This window comes from Maylandia zebra, linkage group LG10 (assembly GCF_041146795.1).
Source record: "Maylandia zebra isolate NMK-2024a linkage group LG10, Mzebra_GT3a, whole genome shotgun sequence".
Lineage (NCBI taxonomy): Eukaryota > Metazoa > Chordata > Actinopteri > Cichliformes > Cichlidae > Maylandia > Maylandia zebra.
In genome coordinates this window covers 32,836,903-32,853,788 of record NC_135176.1, presented here as the reverse complement: position 1 = coordinate 32,853,788, position 16,886 = coordinate 32,836,903, and the positions used below count along the sequence as shown (strand labels likewise).

Below are 16,886 nucleotides of genomic sequence, written 5' to 3'. Positions count from 1 at the left end.
GTTTGTAAACACTAACCTGTCAACTGAGATGCTCTTGTGGTGTGTGTGTGTCAACTACCCGGATAGCCGGGATCTAGCTTACAAACGAACTTTTTTAAATTTTAATTTCACCTTTTAACATCTTATTTTTGCCGTTTTGAGTTAATAAATGCTGGGTTAGCTCACTCGAATTCCCAGTTACGATCAGTAAATTAGCTTTCCTTGCCAGTCATGGCTTCCTAGGGATAAAAAAAAAGGGTTAAAAGAAACCTTTTTACTTTTTTATTTATTTATTTTTACATCTGTTTCCCCGGAGGCCATCTGTGGGTGAGTGAATCAGTAACTGCTATTAACCTCAGCTTTACAAAATGAGCGTGAAAAGCTAATTTCCGCATGCTAATGGCTTTAGACTGAGGTCGCTTACAGTTTCCGTCATTTTAAAATATTCTTTCACTTCTTCTAGCACATGCACGCATTAAAATCACATTTAAGGGTTTCTCGGATTATTTTGGTTCTAAAATCAAATTCGGCATAAGAATCATTAGAGCTGATTAAGGACGAAATATTTTATTGTCACCTGGGTGTTTGCATGAGGAGCTCTGAGGCTTCGATCTGCCTGAGGAAATCAAATCGTGGCCTCAGGTACTTAAAGTCTCCTCTTTAAAAAACAAACAACTTTTTCCTGATTGTACTTGATTTTATCTCCTTTTCAGTGTTTTTATTTAGTTACCGAGTTCTGTCACTTTTTGTTTGCAACATAATTAATTCATATAAGTAAATAAAGACGATTATTATTTTCTCATTTCTCCTGTGTGTCTCTCAGCAGGATGATCTCTCAGGTCTTCATCTTGTCCTCGAAGGGGGACCATCTCATTTATAAAGACTGTATCCTTCTGTTCCCACAGCTGGAAACAGCTCAGGACAAATGAAAGCTGTATGAATAACTGTATTAGTCCCCCATTAAGTAAACTTGAATTGTAAATATATTTCGGCAGTGCCGGACCTCCATACTGTCGGCTGTATGGGGACAATTCTGAATCTGAAAATGTGCTTTATTTATTTTGTGTGTAAACATCAACCTTGACCTGACCCACCAGTCCGTGGAGGAGCTGGTAACGACATTGTCAGTATTTTCTACGAGAAGGTCACGGCGCTGACCGGAGACCAGCCTCCGGTCGTCATGGTAAATAAATTATGGCTTCTTTTTATTGAGACACGCATACCTGCTGATTAATGCTCAGGACCATCCAAACACACAAAGTGGAGCTCAGACTTTTTGAAGGGTTTGTTAGAACAGTTAACCTGACAGCAGTTAGATTATTGGTCCGTGTGAGTGACTCGGACTCCACATGATGTTCTGGTGTCTGTTTTGGTTCATTTTATGTGTTTCCATGACGTGGTCAGCGTTCCAGCTGCAAAAGCTGTTGCAATGCAGCAACATCTGCTCTCTGTCCGGACTTTGTCCAGTCAGCTCATAATTAAAAACATTTAAACCAACAATGAGCAGCTTGTTCTCAGATTTCAGAAGGAGTCATTATGTTTGATTATAATGCCAGTTATTTTCTCCTCATGTCTGGTTAAACATCTTTTGTTTTCCTGCAGAATCATAAGGATATTTACTTCGTCCACATCAGGCAGGGAGGACTGTACTGGGTCGCCACGACCACGGCGGGCTCCTCGCCGTTCACCATTACCGAGTTTCTCAACAGGTATGAGGTCATCCGTAAGCTGACTGCTTGTGTTTGAGGATGGCTGTGACCTCAGACAGTTTGAGGCTCTGCACCTGATGGTGTTACAGCTCCTGAGCTGACTGAGCATGCGCTTTGTTGCAGGTTAGCAGCTCTGGTTAAAGATTACTGCGGCAGCCTATCAGAGAAGTCGGTGCAGATGAACTTCGCCCTCATCTACGAGCTGCTGGACGAGATCGTGGTGAGTCTCCGTGCTGCCACCCTTTTGGCTACAGGTGGTGCTGTAAAGTTTTAATATATGTAAAGAAGGACGTAGCCTCAAACCTGCACTCTTACAGATATCCACCTGGGGAAGACTCTGGTCTGATTGTGAAGAAGTCTTTGTGAAAATGAACGTATCGCACTTTTTCTGTGACCTCTGTTAATGCTTCACTGATGAGTTCATGATCTCATTAATTTCCCATGAATTTTCTTCCAATTATCCAAAGTCGTTTTTCACATCGGACAAACTTATATGAAAGTTTTCCCGTTGGTGTGGAAGCAGTGTGGAGCTCGTTATCGCTCAGGTTTACAGCGAAGAGGTAAAAACATGAGCTGTGGGTGGAGCAGCATGTTTTCCTCTTCTGTAGTGCAGATTTAGCACCTCCTGCTCCATCTCTCTTAGAGGGAAACAAGCATTTAGGCTACGCTCACTCTGCTCAATTCAGATTTTTTTGTCTGCTCGTTCACACTACAAATAAAATGCGACAGCAAACGCGCTCTAGTGTGAACGCTCAAAGCGCCGCATGCGCAAAAGAAGACGTCACACACAACGCGCTCTGTTTAGACCCAGACCAACAGCATGTGTGACTGATGGCCTTAATATAAAGAGTTCGGACTTTACGTTTCCCAGTTTTTGCTTTAAGTTATTTTGTTATTGACATAATAATGTAAATAACCTAATAATGATCCTTATTGCTGTTTTAGAGGAGCGCTGCTTCAAAGGATAGTTGCAGATTATACAGTACAAATAAAATGTTCACGTTTCTCCAACGTTGTCTTCCCAACAGTTTCACTGACATCTACATTGGATGGTCAGGAAGCGTTCGCGATGTCTTCTCCGGCGCTGATAATTGGCGTCTGTCTTGTGTCAGTGACGTAAAAGACGGATTTAATGCGACGTGACCGTCAAACAGCAGTCGCTTTCTGAAACAGATATGTATCGATTCAGTACCACATACGAAAGTGACCCAGATCGGATTTGTGTCGTTCACACTGTCACACCATGATGGGATAGATGTGTCGCAGAGGGTCAAAAAATCGGCTTTGATGCGCTTTCGCCTGCAGTGTGAACGCAGCTTTAGTCACATTTTCGTTTGATGAACCTCTGCTCGTGTAAACACCGTCCTCTCCTTCTGTCTGTCAGGACTACGGTTACATCCAGACGACTTCCTCTGACGTCCTGAAGAACTTCATCCAGACCGAAGCCGTCACCTCCAGGCCGTTCAGCCTGTTTGACCTCAGCAATGTCGGCCTGGTACGGTAGCACCGCCTCGCTTGCTTGCTTTGTTTTCTTGACATTAGCTTCGAGGGGAACCGCAGCCATCTGTCCTCAGGAGGCATCAAAGTCACATTTTTGTTTTCAGATCATTCAAGGTGATTTGGCCCAGAGGAATAAGAACTGTCATAGCAACAGGATTAAAAACAGGAGTTTCGGCTGAATCAGGTGTTCAGGACGTTTGCTTCACAGTCAGAGGCTTTGGGCTTTTTTTCTAAGGCAGCAGAAAACAAATATGTGAGCCGAGGTCCGTTCGTGCTTTGTAAATCTGTCCTTAGACACACGGATGGATGTAATTTCCTCCAGCTGTCTGGTCTTAATGAGGCTCTGGCTGAACTGCAGACGATGTTAGAGTCGTCTAACCTGCCGAAGAAAATAATCTGAGCCATGTTTTTAAGGTCGGTCTTCTTGGTTCCATAATGTCTCGACACAACTGCCTGTTTTGTTTTCTTCCTCCAAATTTTGAGGCTTTAAGGACAGATTACTCTGTCAGCGCTGGGCTCCTCCTCAAATCTGTGACCTTAAGTCCGTGCACCCAGGGCTGGACGTTACGGGAAGACGGGTTTGACCTCCTCAGTGCACGACTCTTATTAGCTCTGCTGCTGAATACAAGTTTTTCTTGTTGTTTTATGTTTCTGAGCACTCCTGGTTTCCCATCAGCCCCTGTGTCTGGTTTTTGTTAAACATCCAGGGAACGCGTCTGTGCCGATAGTAAAGAGTCCCAGGAGAAATGTTTGGCTGGTCAAACTGGGCTGTAAAAGTTAATTATGTCTTGTCTTCAGTCTGTTTGACTGTTAGCAGCTCTGTGAGTTAGTAAGGTTGTGCTCGTCTGCCTCAAGAAGGCAAGTTTGATTTATCGTCTTCACCTTTATTTTAGAAAAGAGAGTTTATTTGAGAGCAGGAGCATCACATCACCAAGATTTACTGAGCAGTGGCAGCAGCGATGATCAGACACCAGGAGAAACTGAGGGTATTTGGGGTGGAGGCGGGTTGCAAAGCAGCTGGCAGACAGGCCCGCTGTAAAGTTTACTGTTTTAGGGGAAACACTTGTCTGTTTTTGCCTTTGAGAGCTAACTGTGCTGGAACAAAGACCTCAGAGCCTTCGTGGAGCTTTAATGGATTTTTATTTTTAGTGTTCATTCTGCAGTCAGCTGACAGTCTGCATTCACCGCGTTGTTTACCTTGTTTTTCTTTGTTTGCTGTCGTTGCAGTTTGGAGCAGAGACGCAGCAAAGCAAAGTGGCTCCAAGCTCTGCAGCCACCAGACCAATCCAGTCCAGCAGAGAGCAGGTAAAACCCACACAAGTGTGGGAGGGGAACACCTGAGCGAGAGGACGCCGACAGCCTGACAGACGAGTGAAGAACAAGCTGCTCTCGTTTCAAGTCTGTGGATGATCTGTGGGCTCGTTGCCCTGGAGTGGGCTTTTATCTTTTAGATAAACAAGCCTCAAAAAATGAAGGCGATCTATATTCATATACATGTTTTTGTTTCTGGTGTAAAAATGTTGATATTCTTTCATTTTTCCAAGAAGATGAGCTGATTAGTTTAAGACGAAGGTTAAATCAACATTCAGAACGCCTAAAGCCGAGGGTGAGGCAGTCGTCGTTCACCGAGATATGAGTTAGTAAAAGTTCAGTTAGGTCCGTTTTTATGGGAACGGATTTGCTCCGTTTTACAAGCAGGTTTGGAGGTTTGAAACTGACTGTCAGATTTCAGTAAATAGTCTGGTCCCAGCTGGACTGAAAACTTCCTGGAAAAAAACAGAACTTTTCATGTCCTGGCTTCTGATCATCTGGTCTGTGTGTGTTTTCCAGGGAGGGAAGAGCGAGATATTTGTGGACGTGATTGAGAGGATGACGGTCGTCATCGGCTCCAACGTGAGTAATATCAGCGTGAGAAGAACAGTCACACCCGAAAAGCTTAAAAATGGCCAAAAGTGTTTGTGGTGCAGTTTCAGACTCGCAACAAATAAGACTGAATACTCTGAGGAATGTGTTAGTGTCAAAAACATTTAATTACAAAAGATTTCTGAGGTGAATCAACCAAAACAGAGAACTTTGTGCAGAGCTGTTGGGTTTGTGCTGCAGGGACTTCTGATGAAGGCAGATGTGGAGGGCGAGATCAGAGTGAAGTGCTACATGCCGAGCTGCTCAGGTGAGACAGCTCAAAAAGAGGTTCAGCGAGCCACCAGGTGGTGTCTGTGGAGGGTTCAGTCAGCTGGTCCCGTCCACTCAGACACATCCGTTGTCAGATGTGTCTGAGTGGATGCACTGAAACTGTGGATTTCCAAGGATCAGCAGTGGTAAAGAAAAGATGAAGCATCGTATGTCCTCCAGTGAGTTGGAGGATTTAAAGTCAGTTGATGCTCGCCGTCGACTCAGTTCCTGGCGACCGATTTTACTCGTTTAAACGAGAGGAAACAATCAGTCTTCAGTTTTGCTGAGATGTGAAGTTGTACCAGCAACTTCCCATCAAACAGAGAAACGCACAGCCAATCAAACACAGCTGTCATTAAGGTTGATGATGTCATAGGTGGCGCACGCAGCAGCCAGTCCAATGAGAAAAGGCTGCGTCTCGTTTATTCTGACTGGTGTTGATGCACTTTTTGTTGTTGTGTTTATTATTATTATTATAATGTGAACAAACGCGTCATAATGAGCCAATAAAGGTAAACGTTGAACTTTGAGCACAGGTCAGGTTTCCTCAGTCGCAGCTAATCGTCACACTCAGCAGCAGTAAAGACATCACAGCATGACAGCAACGACAACACTGCTAACTTAACCTGAACGTGAACAGTCCAGGTTCATGTTCTCGTCCAGCAGAACCGCGACCCAGTCAGGAACCATCTGCTTCATGAATGCTGCTGTTCGCTCCCTACACAGAAGTTCGACTCCCCCCCAGTATCCTCTAAAGAGAAGTTTTTGTTTATTTCCTTGTTTAGCTCTCCTCATATCTGAATTAAACTAATCCAGCAGCACCGAGTGAACCAGTACAACACATGTGCATTACAATATCAAAATAAACGTCTTATACGTTAATACTTGTGATTTGTTTCTTTGTCTCTAAAATCTGAAGCGATGTCATCTTCTCGTCTCAGTTTGGTGTGTCTGTGCCGTCTCTTTAACAGAGATGCGAATCGGACTGAACGAAGAGTTCAGCATCGGCAAGTCTCAGCTCAGAGGTAAAAACGCACAATCACATCGCAGCCTTTCATTAGTTTATTGTATTTATGTTATGTTGTCATCACAGAGTAAATAGAATAGAATAGAATTCAACTTTATTGTCATTGCACATGCACAGGTACAGGGCAACGAAATGCAGTTTGCATCCATCCAGAAGTGCTTTAGTGATATAGATATATTACAATATATATTAGCAATAATATAGATATGTGAGTATATTACAGAAATGGGTCTATTATGTTATAATGTACACGGTATGAAGTATGTTGTGAATATTCTATAACTATAAGTATGTACAGGCTGTAGTGAGTACAAGCTATGAACAGGATATGAACAAGATATAAATATGAAAAACTATACAGAATATGAAATAAATAACTTTACAGAATCTGAGATATACAGCTATACAGAAATGGGAACTATGCAAGTTGTAAACAGTTGTAGGATTAAAGATTATCGAATGTACAGAATGATTATTTACACAGAGCTATACAGTAGTGCAGTTAAGATAAGTGAGGGTGTAGATAGTTTCTACAGAGGCTATATAAAGTGCTAGTGGTTGTGAGTGGTGGTTCAGTCCATGTTATTATTGTGTTTGAGGGTACAGTTGTCCATTGTGGGTGTGTGTATGTTCAGTCCATGAGTTTAACGTGGGTCAGATGTCAGGAGGCAGAGTTCAGGAGTCTGACAGCTGTGGGGAAGAAGCTGTTCCGGTACCTGGTGGTCTTAGTCCGGAGGCTCCTGTGGCGCCTCCCAGAGGGCAGGAGGGTGAAGAGTCCATGTGATGGGTGACTGGGGTCTTTGATGATTTTCCCAGCCCTTTTCAGACACCGCTTCCTGTAGATGTCCTTTATGGCAGGAAGTGGTGCTCCGGCGATGCGCTGGGCAGTTTTCATGACCCTCTGCAACGCAGAGCAGTTCCCGTACCAGACTGTTGTACAGTTGGTCAGGATGCAGCACATATGAAGTCCACGATCTGTGTTCAGTAGTGAACAGGCAGAAGAAAGGCTGCTATAAGCCCAGCCTACAGATTTGACATTAAAACTATTCTAACCTGCAAAGAAGAAAGAACCAGACAAAGATGGACTGCAGGGATGTGAGTTTGTACCAGTGAAGGGGATAAACAACAGACAACTGTGTCGTCTGCACAGAAACAGGATTTAACTGATATTACTTAGATATGAAGAAGAGCAGCCATCCGCTTCTCAGGGTCGCTCACATTCACTCCCACATTCATTCAAACTACACAGAAAGACCCCAGCATGATGGTGGAATTGAACTCAGGACCTTCGTGCTGTGCGCCAACAGTGCTGCCCATGAAGAAGAGCAGTGCTGCCACACTTCTAAGTGACAAGTAATTTGCTTTCAAAGTTTTTCACTATTGTTTGCAGTTCTGTAAGAACTGAGTCAGCAGCAACTATAACCTCCTTAAGCAGCATTACTTTGCAGTGACGGTTTTCTGTGTGACTGTATCAGGCTCTCACATCACTGTGGGGCGGTTTTGGTCCACTCTGTATTCTAGTTGTTCGTTCATGCAAAGCTCTCTCAGGTCTGGACTTTGACTGGACCATTGCAGCTTGATTGGTTTATTTTTCAGCTGTTCTGTTGGAGATTTGCTGCTGTACTTGGGATCATTGTCCTGTTGACGACCCAGTTTGGTCCAAGCTTTATCTGTGGGACTGATGGCCTCACATGTGACTCGAACACTCTGGTATGCAGAGTTCATCTAATCTATGGCGCTGTGTTCTTTTTACAGAGAAGAGGCTTTCTCCTACAGCCCTTACAATCTGTCGTGATCGTTGACTGTTAGCATGCTAACTGAGGCCTGAGCAGTTTCTCTGAGCATTACACGCTCTGAGCTCGGGGTAAAGTCCTGACAGGACGGTCTAATGCTGCAGACCAGCAAACTGACCTTACGGAGGTGATCACACTCAGTGGTGTGATCAGTGATTATCAGCACCCGGGTCAGACTTCCATAGTTATTTGTGTTTCTGACCTGATTCACACGAACTGTAATACACCTTTCATGCTGAAATGTTGCAGCCGTGTTTTTGTTCAGCGATCAAATCAAAGTGAAGTGTGAGTAGAAAGACAAAGTGAGCCGTGCACGATGTCCGTCCTCATAAACACAGAGCAGCGTTAAACGTGCTTCATCCTGTCGGTGTTATTAAAAACAGCACGGCTTCATTTCCTGCTGCTGTTTGTGTCGTTGCTTTTCACAGATGCATGTGTCTTTATTTTGGTATTTATTTGCTTATTAGCTTCACGGTGGATTTAAAGGTTTGAAAGTCGGCACGTACTGAGCGGGGCTGGTTAAAGAGTCCGGACTGCGGCTGGCGTCAGTTTATGGTTATGACTGAAAATGTTGGAGCGGATCTGAGCAGGAAGTCGGGAGACTCTGGGAGTCCCCGAATCCTGAAAAGTCTGGATTCAGATTAGTCGGTGATGTTTTTCAGACAACATCGTGACCCAGTTTTTTTGTGGGTCATGATGTTGGATCCACATCTGGATGGACTCCCATCACTAAGGCGAGAGGATGTGCAGGTTAAAATGAAGGGTGTGTGTGACCTGCCGTGTTTGTTCCTGTTCAGGTTACGGAGCCGCCGTTCGGGTCGACGAGTGCAGCTTTCACCAGGCGGTGCGGCTGGACGAGTTTGACAGCCATCGGATCCTCCGACTGTGTCCCAGCCAGGGAGAGGTGATCCTAATCCTCCAGTATTACATACAGAGAAACCCAACAATCATATGAACCCCTATGAACAAGCACTTTGGCGACAGTGGGAAGGAAAAACTCCCTTTTAACAGGAAGCGACAGCTTTGCCTGCAGGAAGAGAGCTTGCTCCTCAGCACCATCAGAGTCAGCATGAAGGCGCTGCCTGAGCACTCACCTGTTGTAGTTTCAGGGTTACGTCAGCAGCGCGCTCTGGTTTCTGTAACACACTGAAACGTTTCACTCACATCATCAAATCAGACTGAACTCTGAGCGTGTGCAGTTTGTTTCTCGACTGCTCCTCATGCTCTTCATCTCCTCCTCTTGCAGCAAACTGTGATGCAGTACCAGCTCAGCGACGACCTGCCGTCTGCGCTTCCTTTCCGACTCTTCCCCACCATCGAGAGAGACAACGGAGGAAGGTAGGACCTTCAGACACATCGACACAAACTACATGAGGTTCAGAAACCTGCAGTTCCTCTAACGTCCAGCAGAGGCTCCAGCGGTGCACTGTCTCCTCAGACTCCCCAGTTAAAATGTGGCGTGGCCTCCTTAAACGATTCTCATAAAACCTGTAAGTTAAACGAATACTATGCCAACATGAAACAGGTGAATGCTGAGTGACGGACACATCGCTCACTCAGCAGCTGGTTGCAGGGTGAGGGTTGTGGTTGCACAGTTGTGCCAGCAGAGGGCAGACAGTCTGAGCAGGTGTTTCACCTCCTGCAGGCAGGTGAGGTTTGATCTGTGAAAGGGTGAGCTCCGGCGCCCCCTTTCAGGTATATTCGCCTGATTCTTCACCCGTTTGTTCACTCCAGGCTTCCCTGAGCTCAAACTGACATTTATCAGCCATAAAGGGAAAAACGTGCTGGAAAACAGGAAGCAGGCTGCTCCAGCAGTTTTCAGCCTACACCCTGTTAACAGGCTTTCTTCCATCGTTTCCTGCTGCTTTAGTGCAGCTCGCCTTCTATTCCTGTGGCTGCGGCCGCCAGCTTCATCCTTTATAGCAGGTCGGCAACCTTTCTGATGATGAGTGCCATCTAAAGTTTCCTCAGAGGTCAGTGTGCCATATGACTGCATTATCAATAAATTTAATAACGCTCTATATTAACAGTTACACACTATATAGATCCACTTTACAGAATTATATTTGTTCAGATGTTGGCAGCTGTCAGCGAATAGTTATCAGCTACTTTGAAACAAAAAAAGACTTTTTATCCATAACAGCAAATGAACTGAACAACAGAAAATACAAATGCTGTTTATGACCTCCTCACAACAGTGATAAGAAAAGTAAACTGGGCCAATATGTTTGTTGATACAGAGACACACATGTTACTGTGATCTCTGGTCTCAGAGTGTCCAGCATTCAGAGGCTGCCTGAGGACTCATGTGAGAGAAAACCTGCTCACACAGACATGTCGAGCCAAACACTGTCAGTAAGGCCTCTGCAATGTTCTGAAGACAGGTAAACCTGTCAGGTAGTGACGTCCAGCAGGTGAAAGCTTTGAATGAAAGCCAACGCTGTGGTGACAGTGATGCACAGTCTTGTTGGTATATGTATGATTTCTATACATTTTACGTCAGATAAAAACTTTGGTTGTAAGATTCAGATAATTATTTGTTAAAAGCCAGACATTTTAAATGAGAATAAGAAAGTATGTCTTTGTGCCCCCCTCTCCCTGTTAATGCCCTGCCTGCCCCCCTGGCAACACTTTGCTAGACCCGCCCCTGCACAGACAAGGATCCTGGTGTTATTTGTCTCTCAGAAACAGTTCATAACTTCAACTCATTCATGTCACCTAAAAGGTAAACCTGTTTCTCCATCACCTGTTCAGCTCTGATGGTTCAGTAAGGACATCTCCTGGTTTCATCTTCATGTTTCCCTCTCACCAGATAACCAAACCGACATCATGACCAGCAGCTTTACAGCTGTGGCTCCAGCAAACATCAGCTGATACTAGAAATTAATATTAAATAAATTCTAACAACAGCTGATCAAACGTGCTGCTGTTGTTTAGCGCGACATCAGCTGGTTTCCTGTTTGTGGCGCAGAGAGAAAAGCCGATCAGCTGATCAGAAGAGAGAGTGAGAGGAGAGGCAGCTGTGCAGCAAAGACAGAGTAACTCCAGCTTTGTGTCTTTTTCCATTCGAGCTGAAGTCCGGCACAAACGGTTCCTTTCCACCTCAACACGAAACGTGTAATATTTTCTCTGAATACGAGACGATTCTGTCTTTTTACGGGACGGTTGGAAACTCTACTAACTGACCTTAGGAATAAAATAAAGTTCACTATCAGTAACATCATAGCACCACCCACCTGTATAGAAACTCCGTCATGCTAGCTAGTAGCAGTACGAGTTATTGCAACTGACTGTAAAAAGTCAGCATAACGAAAATAAACTCCATGTAAACTTAGTTTATATCTGACCCAGAGACAGCAGGTCATAACTTCTTACCTGAAGTTCAGTTCACCTGACACTCGGACCAGCGGCCGCTTCAGGTCTCTGCTCCTGCCTCCCCTTCCTCTCATCCACCTGCTGGCCTCTGTGGAAGCTCCGTGATGCCACCACCAAACAACTGACTTATTTTTACATGTTGACCAGATCCTGACCAATCCACCACCTCTCATTGTTTATACTGTTACCAAAAAAAAAAAAAAATCACCATCGGGCCAGTCCAGCTATGGTTGTGCCATCAGTTAACCCAGGGTTGCCGGCCCCTGCTTTATAGTAACAACTGCAGCCTCAGTGTGAGAGCTGTGAGCACAAAACTCAGTCCATCATCAGGCTGACAGCAGATTTACCCAACAGGGCTGTGCAGTGCTGACTGTCACACCGTAACCATGTGACTGTATTTGGATAAGAGGGGGAATACTGAGCCATCATTGAATCCCAGAGAGTGGATTCTGTTCATCATCATCATCCTGGTGACTCTTCAGTCTCAGCTGACTGCAGCTTTCCAACCTTATAAACTCCACATTTGCATAATGAGTGAAATAACTCCACTGATGAACAATGATGCCGTGAGCTCAGTTTCATGATCAATAATATGCAAATGATTGTTGATCATATCAGCTAAAGCTGCCTAACTTCAGTTTGCAGCATCCCATCTGCAAACTGATGCTAAAAAACGTCCAATTAACATCCCAGAATTTCACCAGACCTGGAGCTCAGACTTCCTGAAAGGTCCGTTGGTCCAACAACCCGACAGCAGGATTATTATAGAAATGCTCCAAAAGCACCGACGCGCCCCTGATGGAAACTTTAACCCTTAATGCAGTTTAAACACATGAGTTATAAAATACAGGTGTGAAATGATGAGCAGAGAATGAAGAGTTTGTGTTTCAGGCTGTAAACATGTTTGTTTCTGGTGTGGGGACCCACTCACCGCTGTAGCCTCTAGTGGACATTAGAGGAACTGCAGTATAGGACTCTAGCTCCGTAGCTCAGGAACGTGTATTTAAATTGTAACTGAACTTAAAACTGAAGCATAGAATAAACTGATTATTAAAGCTCGTTAACCTGCTGACCTGCCAGCCTGTCTCTGTGTCTCTTTCATTTTATCAGCGTACAAGAAAACCTTCTGCAGTAAAGTCACATCACAGTTTACTGGCAGGCTTTGTGTTTCAGTTTTCGGTGACTAAAACTTCTCTGTTTATTTTATTTCTTTAGTTTTGACCTTGGGGAGATCAGCTTGTTCACTAACATCACACAGGAGCTCACAGCTTTACTCGGCACCATCATGGTTTTGCTGTAGCTGGTTTTATTAACTCTGGGACGTTCTGTGTGAACGAGTTTCTCCTCTCTGCAGGCTGCTGATGTACATGAAGCTTCGCTGCGATCTACCACCAAAGAGGTCTGTTTGCATCCCACATATTTGCACAGAAAGCGCTTCAGGTGGAAGCAGCAGACATGTTTGCTTGAGGCCGTCTGCAGGTGCAGCAGGTGTGTTTGAATGATTCACGGCGTCCGTGTTGGAAACGACACCAGCTGCTGTCGGCCAGACGCCGCTTTAAAGGGCCAGCGCACCAAATTAAAAAGGAGAGTTCAATCTGGGGAAGCAGTCAGCAGGGGCTCACACAATCCAGAGGCATGATGGGAAGTGTAGGATCCAGTCTTTTTAGAGTTTGAGGATATGGGAGTCTCCTTCCTTTCTTCTCAGCTGTTTAAGATAAAGAAGGATTATTGTGATCTGAGGAGGGAACCGAGCAGAATAATGCTACTTTGACTGAATCACTGCTTTGGAGAAAAAGCTCTAACAGCTTTTTTACGATCACTGTAAGCAAAGCGAGGACCGAGCTGAGGCGTCAGTGCAGCACTCGGGTGATAATGACAGATGATGATGACATCATTGTTTTGTTTTGCAGCGCCGCCATCAACGTGTGTGCCACCATCCCCGTCCCCAAAGGCTCCGTGAGGTGAGGCGCTGCCATTCAAACCAGCTGCTGCTTCTCATGGAAATCAGTCTGTATGTAAACGCAGCGCCGGCGCGTCGATTTCAATGTGACTCAGTTGTTGTTGTTCTGCCCGAACAGGAAGCTTAAGGCCAGACGAGAGTTCCTCGAGCCTGTGAAGAAACCGCGGCTCTTCTTAGAAGTGTTTTAAATAGAAAACAACATTAGCAAAGTAGGAGGGGCGGTTCTTATTTGTTAAGGAAAGTCATGGAAATCAAAGTCAGCGATGTGTGGAGGGCCTCGAGACACAGTCCTGCTGCACAGTCACAGGTGACGTACAGGCAGCAGGGATGGTGTTGGTTTAGGTTCTCACGTCATGTGAAGTCCAAACCAGTAAAATCATAAAGACATCAATTTACTTAAAAGCCTGTCAAACTCAGCGCAGATCACATGATCAGATCCCTGTAATCCACTGATCAGAAGGATTACAGGGCCGCTTTTTAATCACTGTGCCGTCATGTCAATGAAACATCAGGGATACTGATCGTAAGTCAGGTTCAGAGGGCCAACAACGAGACAAACCCTAAACAGGAACGCTGTGACAGGACACTTTGCATTTGGCTAGTCTCAGTGTCACTGCTGCTAGCAGGAGGTGATACCTGGACCCTGTGGAGGGTGCACAGGTAGTCCAGCTCTTTGCTGTGTCTCCCAGCACAGGCTCAGGTCCTTAACAAGGATCAAGGTTCTTTATTTGTCACATGCATAGTTATACAAGTATAACTATGCATGTGACAAATAAAGAACCTTGATCTCTGAGCAAACAATCAGAAGAGGGTGGCCCGAGGGCTCGACGTCCTCTGGTGCTCAGTGCCCAGCACCGTGGAGCCCGACTTGCACTGAACCATAGAATAACCACAAGCTCCACACAGAAGAGTCTGGCAGCATTCAGGCCGCGGGGCAGAGGGGTCGTGGTTTCTCGCTCCATCCAGCCGTAAATCTTCCAGCAGCAGGCGTGAGCTGAGGTGGTTTCTGTACAGCTTGTGTTGATGTGGCAAACTCGCAGCGATGAAGTTTTCATCACAAAGTTTTAAGAAAAATGTTTCAGAAGTTTAAAGCTTTAACCTCCTAAGACACGAACTCTTTCACGGCATTTTTAATCTCTCTTTGCTCTTTGGCCTGATTGGGACCCGATGAATGTAAAAACAAAGAATTACCTGACTTTTGTTTTTGATGAAAATGAGATCCACGTATGAGGACATTCGTTTTAAATTTTGATAGAAGAGTGGCAGCATAACGTCCTCGTCAGTGGATATCAGGCCCTTGTAGAGCAAAATTAGTATTTTGGTCTCCAGACGGCTTTGAGCTGCTTGAATCAGAATGAAGTCTCATCTGAGGCCTTGCTTTACAAACTGCTGCCGACAGCTGCGAGTGATTGATGAACGTTGCGTCCTTCCTGTTGGACGTTACGCTCGCCGTGACTGGAGAGCTGAGGTCAGTTTAACGACCACAGAGTTCAGTTATGGACAGAGCAGCATTGTGGAAAATGACGGTTACATCAGCTGAAAGCTGCCGTCAGGATTACCAATCAAATCATGTCTGAAAGCTTCTCCGCCTCGCCGCCGCACACTGAGATTATGTCTGTAACAGCAGCCAGGTGACCTCTGACCTCTGGCGGGGGTGGTTTGCAGCAGGTTGTCAGGTGTGAATGAAGCCGCTCACGTTTGTTTGTTTGCTCAGTTTGTCGCAGGAGCTGAGCAGCCCGGATCAGAGCGCCGAGCTGAAGCCGCAGAGCCGAGCCGTCGTCTGGCAGATCGCTCGCTTCGCTGGAGGGACACAGCTCTCAGCGCTGTTCAAGGTAAATGGCCTGTATTTGTGTAGCGCGTCACACACACTGCTGATGGCAGCTACATTGTAGCCAGAGCTGCCCTGGGGCGCCCGGACAGAGGCGAGGCTGCCGGACACTGGCGCCACCGGGCCCTCTGACCACCACCAGTAGGGTGGAGTGGTGTCTTGCCCAAGGACACAACGACCGAGACTGTCGGAGCCGGGGCTCGAACCGGCAACCTTCCGATTGCAAGGCGAACTCAACTCTTGAACCACGATCGCCCCGTGTGTGGTGACCACATGTCTGGAAATTTGTTCATACTAACAATCAAATACACAAACTCTTGTGATGCAGGCCAAAATGAAACTTTCAAACACATAAATGTAGTTACAGACGGGCGACACTCAACCGCTTCCTGCAGCTTCACAAAAACGAAGCGCAAACATGGCCGCCATCACAGCAGTGACAAAAACGATCGGGAGTTCCAGTTACACGTTATTCTTCGTGCTCCACGCCCTCTGTTACAGCGTGCTGATCGGTCAGAGATTTAGGAAAGGACCTCCTCCCTCAGTGACACCTGCCTCCAAACAACAGGCAAAGTGGTCATGTGATCACTGAAATCAAGATGGAGGATGGTGCAGTGATGTGTCTAATCCTAAGAGACGGTTCAGGTTTTAGATTTGTGCTTTGATTGAAGGAAACACAGTCCAATTGGAAAAAGCCTGAACAAGTATGGCGTGTTTTCACATGACTGCACAGTCCCGTGAAAACACGCTAATCTGATTCATTACCATCAATGTGATTAAAAAGTTCCAAGAAAACAGAAATATTAATAGAGGAAACGTTTAGCTTTACTTCCGTCACGCTGGCTAAACGCCTGCTCACACGGGCCTAAAGGCTGGTAGTGACCGCCCGGCAACCACCGGTCGCTAGGGACAAAAATGAATTTACCGAGAGGTTTGCGAATGTTTGTGCGAATCTCCAGACAGGTGTGAGGTGATACTGAAAGCCTCGGCTGCCTATAGTTTGTGTGAAAGATAACAAGTTATCACATGAACATATAAATTATTAACTAACGAGCACCCCCACCCCTCACCTCTGCCCCCCCTGTTTTCAGCTGGAGGTCCCCAGCCTCAGCTCGGCCTCTATGTTGGAGGTCGGTCCGGTGGGTCTGAGCTTCGAGCTGCCGAAGATCACTGCCACGGGGCTGCAGATCCGCTTCCTGCGCCTGTCGCCCATCCAGCCTGGCCCCTCGCAGCGTTGGGTCCGATACGTCACCCACTCGGACTCCTACACGATCCGGATCTGAACATTTGGATTACCTCAGCGATGATCTTACTGACTGATCACAGGACTGGAGACGAGACACGTGACATCAATAACGCAAATGTGATTCTCGCTGTTTCATCCTTTTGTGACTCTGTGTTTGGTGGTTTGTGCAGAATCGGAGCTATGTGCTGATTCAGTTGAATCATTTCTGCTCGGTGACCAGTTCCACTTCTCTTTGTCCTCCTTGCATTTAACCTTCTAGGCATGACATAAAGTTGAAATTAAAATTGAGCTTTAGGA

At 45.7% G+C, this 16,886-nt stretch overlaps 1 protein-coding gene across 2 annotated transcripts; it reads left to right on the top strand.

Annotated features, from left to right (window-relative positions):
• The first annotated feature begins 6 nt into the window (after nt 1–6).
• Nucleotides 7–16,886, top strand: ap4m1 (adaptor related protein complex 4 subunit mu 1). 2 transcript variants are annotated; one of them, XM_004556868.5, is made up of 16 exons: nt 7–306; nt 806–864; nt 1,077–1,162; nt 1,582–1,688; nt 1,812–1,908; nt 3,073–3,183; nt 4,416–4,493; nt 5,019–5,081; nt 5,292–5,358; nt 6,332–6,385; nt 8,978–9,084; nt 9,427–9,518; nt 12,910–12,954; nt 13,466–13,516; nt 15,230–15,347; nt 16,435–16,886. In XM_004556868.5, the coding sequence occupies exons 2-16, from the start codon at nt 807–809 to the stop codon at nt 16,624–16,626; spliced, it is 1,326 nt and encodes a 441-aa protein (XP_004556925.2). In that variant the 5' UTR covers nt 7–306; nt 806; the 3' UTR covers nt 16,627–16,886. The 2 variants fall into 2 exon arrangements, with proteins under 2 accessions (XP_004556925.2, XP_023011030.2); XM_023155262.3 differs by having other exon boundaries at nt 803–864.

Bases quoted from the DNA above. Each gene is read 5' to 3' on its own strand.
- ap4m1 (XM_004556868.5), top strand. From the start codon at position 807: ATGATCTCTCAGGTCTTCATCTTGTCCTCGAAGGGGGACCATCTCATT. The intron at 1,909-3,072 runs GTGAGTCTCCGT...TCTGTCTGTCAG, and splicing joins AGCTGCTGGACGAGATCGTG to GACTACGGTTACATCCAGAC. The intron at 6,386-8,977 runs GTAAAAACGCAC...GTTCCTGTTCAG, and splicing joins CGGCAAGTCTCAGCTCAGAG to GTTACGGAGCCGCCGTTCGG.